This window comes from Ochotona princeps, chromosome 21 (genome assembly GCF_030435755.1).
Source record: "Ochotona princeps isolate mOchPri1 chromosome 21, mOchPri1.hap1, whole genome shotgun sequence".
Classification (NCBI taxonomy): Eukaryota; Metazoa; Chordata; class Mammalia; order Lagomorpha; family Ochotonidae; genus Ochotona; species Ochotona princeps.
The window spans coordinates 30739928-30753472 of NC_080852.1; the positions used below are offsets into that span (position 1 = coordinate 30739928).

Here is a 13545-nt window from a genome sequence, read left to right on the forward strand (position 1 = left end):
GATGCAGCATCATGTCGTTTTGTGTGACTGTTACTTTATTTCTACCATTTGCAGAAACACTGTCCTTCCCCCGATCGAATGATCCTGGCATCCTTGCTGAAAACCGTGTGCCCAGATAGGAGAGAGTGTGCTGCTTGGCTTTGTTTGTTTCCCTTATTATTGGTGTTCTCCTAACTGCCAGGCTTCTGGGGGGTCTGTCATGACTACCCCTGGAGCCGTTGCTCCTTTGAGTCTCGTTCTCTGCCGTTGTCATCCTCGGACCTGGTCCCGTACTTTGATGTTCGTGTTCTCTCCCTTGTGCTGCTTGTGGCTGGCGGATGTTGGACCAGTGTCACTAGGTCTTTATCCTGTGTGTCTTGCCTGATGTTTCTTTGCATTGTTGGAACGTTAAAAAAAAAAAAAAAAAACACTTTTCCCCAGAAATACTGTGGAATTTCACTGGTGCACCACTAAGGTTTTTTTTGTTTATTTGTTTTGTTTTGTTTTGTTACTATTTGGAATTCAGAGTTAGAGACAGAGAGAGAGAACCATCTTCTATACACTGGTTCACTTCCCAGATGGTTGCATCACTGGGGCTGGGTCACATTGAAGCCGAGTCCTGGCTCCCGGGCCATCTGCTGCTGCCTTCCCGGAGAGATGAACAGGTAGCTCTATGAAAGATGCAGCAGCCAGGGTTCAGACTGGCATTCACACAGGATGCCAGGGACACAGTCAGTGGCTTAACTTACCGTGCCACCAGGCTGTCCTCCAGCCTGCCTGCCCTTTAGATTTGAATTATTTCTGTGGAAAATCATCCTCTTTAATCTCATCCTTTTTGTTCCTGAAGCTCTCAAGGATGAGTGTGGGATATTGTGTCTCTTGACTCTTACATTTTACTTCGCTAGCTTTCTCTTTCATTGAATTATGATTCCCACTCCAAAAAATGCACTTTTTAAAAAAATGACTTATTTGAAAGGCAGAGTAACAGAGAGAGGGAGAGACAGAACTTCCGTCTGCTGGTTCACTCCCCCAGTGGCTAAGCCAGCTGGGGCTGGACTGGTCTAAAGCCAGGAGCCTGGAGCTTCTCCCATATGGATATGGCACAGGGGTCCAAAGACTTGAGCCAACCTCTGCTGCTTTCCCACGCACATTAGCAGGGAGCTGCATTGGAACTAGAGTAGTTGGGTTGCAAATTGGCATGCCCATATGGGCTGTTGTTGCTGTAGGCAGCAATGTTACTCGACGTGCCACAATGCCAGTCCTTGCCTTGTTTTCTCAGTGGCTGGAGACATTGCACCGTCATGCCACATTTAATGGATCCATTCTTTATGGAGAGTTGGGTTCTTGCCACATTTGACTGTCATTGAGTAGTGCTGCCGTGGGCATGTTTGTATTTCTTTAGAGTCCATCTGTGGCAGTGGAATGGGCTGGCTCACATGCCAGCTCTTAGTTGAGCCTATTGAAGAACTGTCAATTTGTATTTTTATTGCTGTTCTGTGACTTTATCTCAAGTTTGGTATTTATCCTTGCCGATTTTATTTTTCAGGCCCTCCAGTTAATGATTTTTAATTTGAAGAATTACCTTTGAAAGCTTTTGTTTCTCTTCTTGTTCTCATAGTTCTTTTTGTCCTGGTTGTGTGGACTTGCTCTCTCAAATGCATTTGAATTTAAGGATAAGTATTAGAATTTCAAACATTTCCTGCTTGGGAAAAGATTTTGGGTTATGTATTACAATTATTTAAGGTTAGAAACTAGGATTGTAAAATTGTGGGCTTTTTTTTTTTCCTAAAAAAAGTTTGATTTTTTTTTTAGTTTCTTGAAAGGCAGGGAGAGATTGCATGCATGTGTGAGGGCTTGTATCTGCCGATTTACACCCCGGATGGCCGTAGCATGTGGGGCTGGTTTAGGTCAAAGCTGGAAGCCTAGAACTCGATGTTGGTCTCCCATGTGGTGACAGGGATCCATTCTGCTGCTGTTCTCCCAGGTGCATCAGGAGGGAACTGGATACTGGGTGGGAAGTGCAGCCGCTGGGGCTAGGACCAGTGCCCTGGTCAGTGATGCCGGCCTCCCAAGTAGGGTTTCCCCTGTCTGCACCACAGCACGAGCCCCTTGTTTAATGCTTTCAGCCTGGAATTCTAAATTGAGGTTTACTCTGGCAATCTGCTGCCTTCTCCTCATTGTTTTGGGCCCTTGTGTGTAGTCTTAGATTTTGTCTGCTCCTGTTCATTCTGCCAACATTTGAGGCAGGGAGTGCTCATGACTCCAAGCTGTAGGGGATCACAGAAGGGGGCCAGAGCAAGCCTGGCCTCCTGGGACGGCCCAGATCAGCCAGGGGGAGGAGACAGATACTAAACCAGTAAGCAGGTGAAAAGGTAACTACAGGATTGCAGATCTGCCCGAAGCCCAAGTGGCTACTTAAATACAAGCGGAAGATGAATTCAAGTTGAACATTTGCCTAAGGACTGCAGTGAGATTTGGGGTTAAGACAGCCACACATGCCCAGTGAATGTCACATTGAACTGTACAGATGTGGAACAGCTGTGTAACGACATGATGATCCGTGGGATGGTGCTACCTTAGATGCTGTGCTGCCTTTCAGTCTGGTCCTACCAAACCCAATTTTCTGCATGAAGTACATTTTGAAATCGCACAGAAGTGTGATTTAGTGCTTCATCAACGTTTTTCTGCCAGATGACCAAGCAGTATTAAACTAGTGTTGATTAAAATAGCATGATATTGACAAAACTTTTCCATTGGAAACATTTCTGTTACAGTGAATGTAGACTGTATATCTTTAACTCTTTGGTATTAATTCTGTACTACTTACGTAGGAACTCAGGGGTTTGCTAATCATTGGAGCAGGGACTTTGAGCCACACGCTTCTGCATGGAGAGGTAGAAGGCTCCTCACTGTTTTTCTCTGCTCTGTGGTGAAACTGTTACCGTTAAGCCATTTGAGTCTTGTGGTCACTCCAAACAGGAGTGCAGAGGGCAGTGCTGCTGGTGTCTCTCAGTGGACCCACAGGAGTTTCTCTGGGTCCCGTTCCCAGGTGTGCGTGCCTGTCCTCCCCAGGCGTCTCCATGGAAGGTGCTTGCGGGGATCGGTGTCCAAGTCCCCTCTCTGAACCTGTTTTCTCTCCATCCGCAGACGGGCCAAGGTGGCTCGAGTGATCGGTTTACTGGCCTCGCACACAACTGAGTTCCAGGAAAACACACCTGTTACGGAGGTAATTTTCTTTTATGACAGATCGGGTCTAAGCAACACAGAAGATGGTCCTTGAATTTGTAATTCATAATGCACAACTCTTCATCCCCTCTTAATTTTGGGGATTGTGGCAGCTGTGGTAAAGCCACAGCCTCATTGGGCTTAGGTGGAAGCAGACGGCTCATTCACAGCACAGGTTGTCATCGGAGGTGGTGTGGCACTGTTACAGGGCTTGTGACCTGCACTTGTCATTTATTTCTGGGTCAGGCTTGTCTGCCTGTTTTCTTACTATTTACCCTGTATTTTATTATAACCAATGCAGCTTCTAGTTCAGACATCACTCATAATTCAAATTGAAGTTCGTTTGGTATTTCTTCTTGTTGAATGCTTTCATTGTCATTGGCTGTGAATTATTTCTTAACAGCTAATCCCAGTGTTAATGATCATGCATGCATTAAGGATATTTTCTGTTACTTCCTTCAAATACCAATACCAGGAAGCCCTGATTCCATCAGTGATCCCAGGTCCCATGGAGGGGAATACACAGCCTGACTGGATATCCTTGGATATTAGAACTACCTCTGACCTGTCCTGTTTGAACCATGCTTCCCTGGCAATAACATTTTCGTCCTTTGGACTAGGAAAGGTCCGAGGTTAGCATAAGTGAAAAAAGACCCCTGAAACTTGGAGGAAGAATGGAAAGAACTGGTGAAGGCAAGCAGAAAGGAAGGGAGTGAAAAGAGGGCCCGTGGAGCAGAGGAAGCCGGCTGTCCGGTCCTGACAGCTGTCAGAGTGTCTGTGTAGCAGGTAGTGCCCTGTGTCGAGAGACTTGGTCGCCATGCCGTGTTCTCCCGTGGCTGGTTGCTGGCTTAGTGCCCGCACTGACTTTGGGGTGTCTGGGTAGACACAGATACAGGATTAATTTCATCTTACTAATTCCCTTGCGTCCAGTTCCATTGGCATTTCCTGCAAACTTGTAGCTCTCTGAGCCACTACTAAAAGTGGTCCTAGGTCTAAGTGGGCTGCTCATGCAATGGACCACCAGATAGCCCTGGTGCTCGGGAGTTCCAGCGCTGGGCAGCAGGCCTGGATGACCCTCAAGGCCAGGGACGCTTGTCCTAGATGAGCAGAAGGACACTGCCTGGGGCCGGCTGATGGGTGTGTTCAGACATGTCCCGGTGCTGTGGGCTCTCTTGCCCAGAAGCCAGCTCCCACTTGGGGCAGATAATGTGGGGAGGTGGGGAATAGGAGGTGATAGAGGTCAAAGCCAAGGCAAGGTCTGAAGTCTGGGAAGGCCAGAGGCCAGGCCTGGGGCCGAGAGGGGTCCACACCCTGGGGTCCTTGAGCTTGGAACTTCCTGTGAGGTCCTGTGTTCTGCTGTTCTCCAGGGACCGGGTGGAGGGTGGCCGCAGTAGCCTGGGACCTGCCAGTCCCCTGGGCCCACCTAGCCCTAACTAGGGCCTGGGGCCTCATCCCACCGGTACTCAGAGCCTTGGGCTGTGCTGCCTTGGGCTGAATCCTTTGGCCAGGGCCGCCATCTCGTCATAGACTGTGGACTGTGAATTCTCAGACTAGTTCTCTCAACACCCTTAGCGGCCCCTTCATAAACAATGAAAGGAGGTAGGGAGTGCAGATTTTGAATGTCATTCTTTGATTCTGACATTGTTTCCTTTCTGAATCTTTGCTAATGCTGCAATGCAAGGACTTGGGAAACAAAATCACACTTTTTTTTTAAAAGAAAAACACCGAGGGCATCTCTTAGGTCCTGAGAAGCTACTAGAATTAAGCATGTTATGTTCTTTCTTTGTAAGATTTTTTTTTAATTGGAAAGTTAGATATACAGAGAGGAGGAGAGACAGAGAGGAAGATTTTCCGTCATGTGATTCACTCCTCAAGTGGCCGCAATGGCCAGAACCTAGCCGATCCGAAGCCAGGAGTGTCCTCCGGGTCTCCCACACAGGTGCAGGGTCCCAGGGCTTTGGGCCATCCCTGACTGCCTTCCCAGGCCACAAGCAGGGAGCTGAATGGGAAGTGAAGCAGCCAGGACACAAACCTACACCCATGTGGGATCCCAATGCATGCAAGGTGAGGACTTTAGCCACTAGGCTACTGCACCAGGCCCGCATAATTATGTTCTAAACTACATTCTGTTGGATAATGGGGGAAATCGTGTAATAATTTGAAATTGCACGGAGTGCCCCTTTTGGATACCATGCTGTTTCTCATGCTTCCTTAATTTCCAGCTAGGGACAGTTGACTGCGATAGTTGAAGCAGCCACTAGAGGTCGCTCAGACACCGCAAAATGTTCAGGTGTTTTTTTTTTCCAACTTGTAAAAGAAGCAGGATTTGTAGAGGCTTACAGGTCTATGTCGTGGGAGTGAGGGGACAGTGTCTGGGCAACCCGAGCCTCAGCGTCACGGCTCTTTTGGCCAGGCGGAGGAGTCATGTGACCCTAGGTGTGAGCCCCGACTGAGGTGAGACTCACCTCTCCCGGCAATTCACTTTGAGACGGCTGAGTTACCTTTGCAGTGTGACTGGGCAGCCGCAATCAGAGAGATATTTAGGGTGTCTTTTTTTCTTGGGTGGTCTCTCTCTCAGCAGGGGAGATGGTCTCTCCCAAGCAGTATCCTCCAGCATCATGAGATTGTGGATTTCACTTCCGATTGAATCATTCAAAGGATTGTGGGATCCTTTCTATGTTGGTGACGACCCCAAGCTCCAACCCAGGTCCTTTTTAATCTTCCAAGTTGTTGATCTTGAGGAATACATTCTTGTAGTTTCCCTGTGACACCAACTTTTTTTTTCCTGTGACTTTGACAGCACAAGAGGCAGATTTGCTGCAAATGATGCATCAGGAGATGGGCCATACTGCTCTTTTACATAGCACGATGTGAAACAGGCCAAGTTTTTTTTTTTTCCTCGCATGAAGCCATGGTGCGGAAGTACATTTCATTTAGGGGGAATCGCTGTATTTCAATCATTTTTGCATGCAAATTAAATATCTCACATCAAAGAATTCTTAAAAAGCATGCTTCGTAATTTTGTATAATGATAGAGTTCATTTAGTTTCTTATCTGACGTCTGTGGAACAACTCTTAGCTTCTGTGTCTTCTGCAGTGTTTACCTGGCTAGGAACTGTTTTACTGTATTTGCCAAGCAGCCATGATGACGCATATGCATTTGAATGCCAGGTAATTTAAGTAAGCCTTGGGAACCCAGCAAGGCATCACATTTCATTTTCTATTAGATCAAACTGAATTTGTGATGGAAAGAATTGCGCACAACACAACTCATCAGAGCTGAGCCCTGAAGCAGAAAAGCGCACATTAAAATGGGCCTGCTTTGGTTTCCTACTATCTACAGAGTTTTGAAAGATACACATTTTTGGACTATAGTAACAAGTAAATCATACGAGGCTCAAAATTGCAGTGTGAGAATTGGCGTTCTTTTGTGCCATAACTTTCAAATTAAGACCCAGTTTTAATAACAACACCCATAACTCGGCTTAGGAGCACTGAGAAAGTGAGCCTGTGGCATGTTTTGTTCTCAAGTAAAAATGTCACTTTAACTTTTGAGAAATTTGTATCCCCTATGTGTTGTGGGTATTTCCATTAGGTACGGTAAGCGATGTGGCGTGGGACAGCCAGGCGACACCTGGATCTGTTTGCTCTGCCTGGAGTGTTTCTCGACAAAATGCTGTCCCCTCCACAGTCAGAGGGCCCAGAGTAGTCAGCGGGCCACTTCAATGATTCTGATGTTCATCACAATATGATATCTGCTACAGAATGAGGCTATGGAAATTTCAGCATTGTTCAAAAAACATTTGTTTTTATTGGCAAGAGAGGTTTACAGAGAAACAGATCTTCCATCTGCTGGTTTATTCCACAAGTGATTCCAATGGCCAGGGCTGAGCACATCGGAAGCTAGAAGCCAGGAGCTTCTTCCAGGTCTCCCACGCGGTGCAGGGTCCCAAGGCTTTGGGCCGTCCTCGACTGCTTTCCCAGGCCACAGGCAGGGAGCTGGATGGGAAGCAGGGGTGCCAGGGTTAGAACTGGCACCCATATGGCACGTTCAAGGTGAGGATTGTAGCCGCTAGATCACTGTGCCAATTTCCAACTAATAGCACTTTGCCCAGACTCACTTGCTATTAACGCTTTCATTTCTTTCCTCCTTGCCTCCCTCCCTCCCCCTCGCCTCCTCCTCTCTTCCCCCTCCCTCTTCCTTCCTGCCTTCCTCCATTCCTTCCTTCATTTTTTAAAAAATAATTATTTTTATTGGAAAAACAGATTTACAGAGAGAAGGAGAGACACAGCTTCTATCCACTGGTTCACTCACCAAATGGCCACAACTGCCGGAGCTTAGCTGGTGGTCAGGAGCCTGGAGCTTCTTCTGTATCTCTCACATGCTTTCAATAGCACAATTTTTTTTTGGGGGGGGTGGTGCTGTCCTCCACTGCTTTCTAAGACCATAAGCAGGCAGCTGGATGAGAAGTGGAGCAGCCGCGACAGGAGTCAGCACCATATGCGATGCTGGTGCTTGCAGGTGGAGGATTAACTAATTGAGCTGTTGCATTAGCTCCAAGGCTTTTTCTTTCTTGAAGCACCACTTTCGTGTCCCAAGCACAGCTACATGTGAAATAGGAACACGGTATACTTCATAATACCCTTTTCCTCCTCTGTTCTATTTGATTTGCATTAAATTTTGAGTCCTTTGGATCTTGTCTGTCTGGTTCAGCCTTGATAAGTACAAATCACATCTATAGATTTTAAATGTCAACCCTAATTTTCACAGGCATTATTAGTTAAAAACTCCTGGGCAGGAAGATGACAGAACTGTTTGCAAAGAATGCTGTTTGGTATTTCATAACTCTGAAAATGTCCTTGCAAGGTTGGCTGTAAGGAACCTTCTTTGATGCCATCTGGATATTAAAGTTTTAACATTATCTCTAATTCTTTCCATGTTAATTAGGTAGCTGCATTCCAGTCTGTATCCACAACTGGCATTTAACTCCTAAAACTGAATACTCAGAAGCAGCCAGGGTTATTTTCTCGTTGCTTCCCTGTTGAGGCAAACAACCTATAAAGGGTGGATTCTCTTCCTTAAAATAATGAACTGTCAGCAAAAGCAAATAAAACCCAGGAGACGATTGCTTATGCAGTCTTCCACAGCCATTTAAAGAGTTTAGGGGGACTAGGTACAAAAACTTGGTCAGCTTCCTGGATTTTACTTTAATTAGATGTCAGTAGATGTCAATTGAGAAAGAAACTTGTCATATTTTGGTTGCCAGGCTTGCAGGGCCTCTAACGTCTCTCAACTTCTCTCGGTGGGGGGAAGATCCTAAATAATCCAAAAAAACCAAATGCAGGACTTCCAATTTGCTTTTAGTTGGGGCTTTCAAAAAAAAGTTAATAATAGCTCCAAATCTGAATATGTTGCTTCTGTGTCTTCTAGGTCACTGTTAGAAGGATTGGAGCACTTTTAGGGACTTTTAGAAAGCATGAAAATAACAAAGTGCATGTATTGTTGGGGTTTCTGAGTTGGAAGGATTATTTCTCCTCTTCTCCTTCTGTTTAATATTAGCATTTTCAAGTGCTGGTGCACCTAGGCCAGAAAGCATTGTTTGTGACTCACGTGTTACAGGTGTTCATTCTTTCTATAGTTTATATAAATACATATTCCTTTAGATTTGTAAGAAAACAGATACAATCGATAAGAGGTTACATTGCAGACGTGTAAGCATTTTCTGTTGAGGACTGTTTCGTGCCATCCCAAGGTAACTTCTGCAAGAGAGACGTAAGCTTGCTTTGGTATTATTGGAATCAATCATGATGGCTGGCTGTTCACCAGATGCCAAGCTCCGGTACAATTTCTGTGATGCTGGAGGCAGTCCAGGCTGCTGTGCGGCTGTAAGGGTCTGCAGCTTTGAAACATTTTAAATTTCTGGTGATGCTGACTGATAGACAGCAGCACGTTACACAGTGACGAAATGCTGCAGCTTCCTACCACCGACTCTGTGAAGCAGAAAGCCAGCTCTACTTTTACGTTTAGTATGAAATTGACTTCAAAAAAATCAACCTTTTTATTTTGAGAGAATAGCTTCACAGTTTTAGGGAGTAATATGGGAGAGGCTGTGCGCACTTGGCCTGGTTCCCCAGTGCTAACGCCATACAGGGTTATCGAACAGTATCACAGGATACTGACATGGAGACGGTTAAGGCAAGAACTGCTGTGGTGTAGCAGAGACCCCTCAAGCCGCTGCCCATTATAGAACCATATGCATTTAGTTTTTTTTCTGAACCATTTTTTATGGTGCAGTTCCATAGGCTCAGAGATTTCCCTCTCCACGTTCCATTTTTTTCCTCTCCCCACGGATTTCCCCTATATTATTATTGTAGTTGAGTCCTTCAAAAGCAGTCAGAAGTCCATCATTATACTGTTTAAGTATGCCCTAACATTGTGGGTATAGATGACGGTAGAAAGTCCAGTATCCTATAGTCAAGATCTGTCAGTTTCTTTGGGAGTCCATCTTTTATTTGGGAGTGAGATGCATACTGCATTGTATCTTCACATCTCAATGTCAGTCACTTGTGCAGTTCCTCTAGATGGCTGTATGTACATGCATGTTTACCTGTGTATGCCTTGACCTTGTGTTATGTGTGAAGGTTGCCTTATATCAGAGAGAATGTATGATATTTGTCCTTTTGGAATTGGTTTATTTCTGAGCATTCTATTCTCTGGTTGGGACCATTTTGTTGCAAATAGTGAAATTTTACCACATACTTTTTTTGGAAGTAAGAACATTTAGAATCTTAGCAATTATGAAAAGCCCATTTTTATTATGGCCAATATGCTGTTCACAAGATCAGGAAAATTTATGGTTCCTGTAGCAAACTTTATACCCTTCGCCAGTAACTCCCCATTTCTCACCCCACCCCCAGCTACCAGTGTGCTCTGTATTTCTGTAAGCTTGAAAGTTTTAGGTTCTTCACAGAAGTGACAAGATTTGGTGTTTGTCTTTCTCTGAGAGGAGACTGTTGAGGGTCTCCACTTTAATGGAGGTACTCTTTTTTTTTTCCTGTGTCTTTCCAGGGTTGGCTCACATAATTTGCAGCTCTTGTGTTCAGTGAAGTGGGTCTGGGATTGCTATATTTTCTGGATGAATTGGCCCTCTTATTATCACTTATTTCTTAAATGTTTGAGGCCCATGGGACAGAATAAAGGAGGCAGAGTTCCCATCTGTTGGTTCATTCCCCAAATGTCTGCAGTGGCTGAGGGGTGCGGCGGCCCAAAGCTGGGAGTCGGGAATGCAGTCTTGTTCTTCCGTGTGGGTGGCTGGAACCTGACTCCCTCTGCCCACTGCCTCTTTCTGGTGAGTGTGTGTGTCTTGGTCTGCAGCACGTCATGATCATGCTGGGGTCTGCTGAGCCTGTGTTCCGGTGAATGAGTTCTGTGCGTGGACTACTTCCTTAGCGTGACTCCTAGGAAATGAATGAGGTCGGATGAAATATACTGCTGAATTTCAAAGTAGATTCCTCAGAAGTATTGGTTACAGTTGAGCATTTCTAATCTGAAAATCTGAAATCCCAAACTCAAATTTATGCAGCGCTGACACGATGCTGCAAGCGGAAAATTCCATGCCTGCCTCAATATCATGGGCTCTAATCCACCCACAGGTGCACTGACGGGACTGTACCCACTTTGAGCCTGGGCACGAGGGGCATGCGCACCTGACATGACACACCTTAAATGAATCTTGTGTTTCGACTTGGGTCACAGCCCCAAGAAATTTAATCCTGTGTATGTAAATAATTCGAACTTTGAATAAAGGTTTCATGGCCAACATGTCAGATAAGGAATACTCAACCTGTACCATAAACGCATGATCAGGTTTTTTTTTTGTTGTTGTTGTTGTTGTTTCTGTTTTTGAAGAGAGCTGTTAAGTCTAATGTGGTATGGAAGCTACCCAGGCTATGGCGTGTAATCTGTGCTCACATCCTGGCCGTCCACACGAGCTGGGTGAACTTGGAACAAGCTGCAGGAGCCTCTGTCAGCCATGTTTATTCTCTGCCAGTGTCGGCAACGCCCGTTGCTGCGTACCCCGAGCCAAGCGGAGAGACTAGGGTTACAAAAAGACAACACAACACAAGACAACAGGCAGTGGGTCATTCTTGTAAAGAGAATGCCCTTTATTTGGGGTTAGCCTGCCTCTTTTATAGTCTTCCTAGTTCCTCCCAGTATTATCCCAATGCTCAAGCAACTCCTAAGCTCCCCTGGGGGCATCTTAAAAAAGGGGAAGCAGGGAAGAGGAACTTGCAGTCAAGCCAGGGGCTAAATGTATCAGGCCAAGATTGCCCATTCTGTTACCCCTTAGAAGCTAAACTGTGGAGTTAACCCTTGGGAGATCGGGACCTACATGCCAGTAGGGCAGCAGCTCCCTTACAGGGTGGGTGACACATAGTGCAATGCCTTGTGAATGGACAAGTGTCCGGTGTGCACGGTCCACCCCCTGTATCGGCAGAATCTGCATCAGCAGGGTCCACTCCACTGTCGGTGGGTTAGAAATACTGAAAAAGCAACTGCACCTGGATCGAGCATGTGCAGGCCTTTGTCTCAGAAATGTACCCTCAGTGATATGACGTGACGATGATATCACATGTGCATGCTAGTACATATTATAGGTAATCTTAGAGATGATTGAAAGCTCACAGAAAGCTGCATGTGGGTTCTGTGCAAGTGCTATGCCATGTTACACAGGGACGTGAACTTTCTTGGATTTTGGTCTCTACAGGTGGGGCTGAGGGGGCCCTGGAACCAGTTCTTGTGGATACCAAGGGGTGATTGTACATTGATTTCACTGGATATATCTTTTTAAAAATATTTATTTTTATTGGAAAGGCAGATTTTACAGAGAAGAGGAGAGACAGAAAGATCCTCCATCACCTGGTTCGCTCCCCAAGTGGCCACAGTGGCCAGAGGTGAGCCAATCCAAAGCAAGCTAGGAACCTGGAGCCTGGAGCTTCTTCCGGGCCTCCCACCCAGGTGCAGGGTCCCAAGGCTTTGGGCCGTCCTCCACTGCTTTCCCAGGACACAAGCCGGGGAGATGGGTCAGAAGTAGGGCAGCTGGGACACGGACTGGAGCCCATATAGGATTATGGCGCTTGCAAGGCAAGGACGTTAGGCACTAAACTACTGCCCCAGGCCCTCACCAGCTATATCTTTATCTAGATGTGGGAGAATTGCTTATTCTTTTGGGAATAAGGCCTGAGTTTTCAGAAATCACTTGGTAAGCAGTTCTTAAAGGTGGAAGGTGAGTTTGCAGAGTGGCTTGCTTCCTACTTAAATAAATTTGCATGTACTTTTTAAAAAAATCTCTTTCAGGCAATTGCTCTCCTAACTGAATTAATTCGAGAAAACTTCAGGAACAGCAAATTAAAGCAATGCCTCTTGCCGACCCTCGGAGAGCTGATCTACCTGGTAGCTACCCAGGTGAGCCCGCGTGATTCACTCTGCTGCCGTCTGACATGTCCTGACATATCCTGACTGACAAGCATTAATACCCTATGAAAGTTTCCCGACATTGTGCCTCAGAGCATGCCTGAGGAACTTAGGAGAAATTCCACCTCTGGGGGAGCGTATTCTCAGGGTGTTTTGCAGCTGAGAAACGGCTTGGCTGCGAAGCACTCCCCGGGTCGACTGCGGCAGGCAAGGGGAGGCTGCAGGTTCTCCGAGTAAGGTTTCAATGGAACACTGCTTTGTACGAATGGAGCTTTCAGCGTGTCTGTGGGAGCTGGGCATGGCAGGGTTTGCCCACTAATTTCTAAGGCTACAAGATGGAAGCGCTACTGAATCGAACAAGTGAACCTTAATCTTTCCCTTAATTTATTTTTAAAGAATTTTGAATACTTCTGGAATCTTGAATATTCTGTTTTAGATGGAATAGTAAATATTGAAGATCAGTGTTTAGAATATTGAAGATTTTTAGAATGTTGGCAGATTGTGGGTTAGTCCTTTGAGGTGATCCCTTGATGGCTGCAAACAGGCACTGGGAAAGTTACAAGTTTTTAATGGAATTGTCTTGTTGAAATCTGAAGTTTTTGGTCCTGAAACATGCTCAAATACTAAATAACCAGGATATCTTTCATGTCTAAATTAATCCAGTTTTCTGGAGTATCATCACTTTGTGGTTACTACCGTAGTCATTCAAAAACATCAGTTAAACTATTTATTTCCATCATTAGTGTTGATAGTATAGCAAATCTCTCTTTTAGCCAATGCACCCAACTCCTGTATGCCTCTGAATAAATCCCTTTTCATTTTTCTTCCTTTTTATGAGTGTTGTGGTTATTCCTTTTAGGTAAAAA

General features: G+C 45.6%; 1 protein-coding gene across 2 annotated transcripts in view; it reads left to right on the forward strand.

Moving 5' to 3' along the window:
* Positions 1 to 13545, forward strand: part of ULK4 (unc-51 like kinase 4) — a 328855-nt gene that overhangs the window by 34816 nt on the left and 280494 nt on the right. For both annotated transcript variants that reach the window (XM_058678919.1, XM_058678920.1), the window contains exons 16-17: positions 3127 to 3205; positions 12563 to 12670. In XM_058678919.1, the coding sequence (XP_058534902.1) occupies positions 3127 to 3205; positions 12563 to 12670 (187 nt within the window). The remainder of the gene's footprint in view (positions 1 to 3126; positions 3206 to 12562; positions 12671 to 13545) is intronic.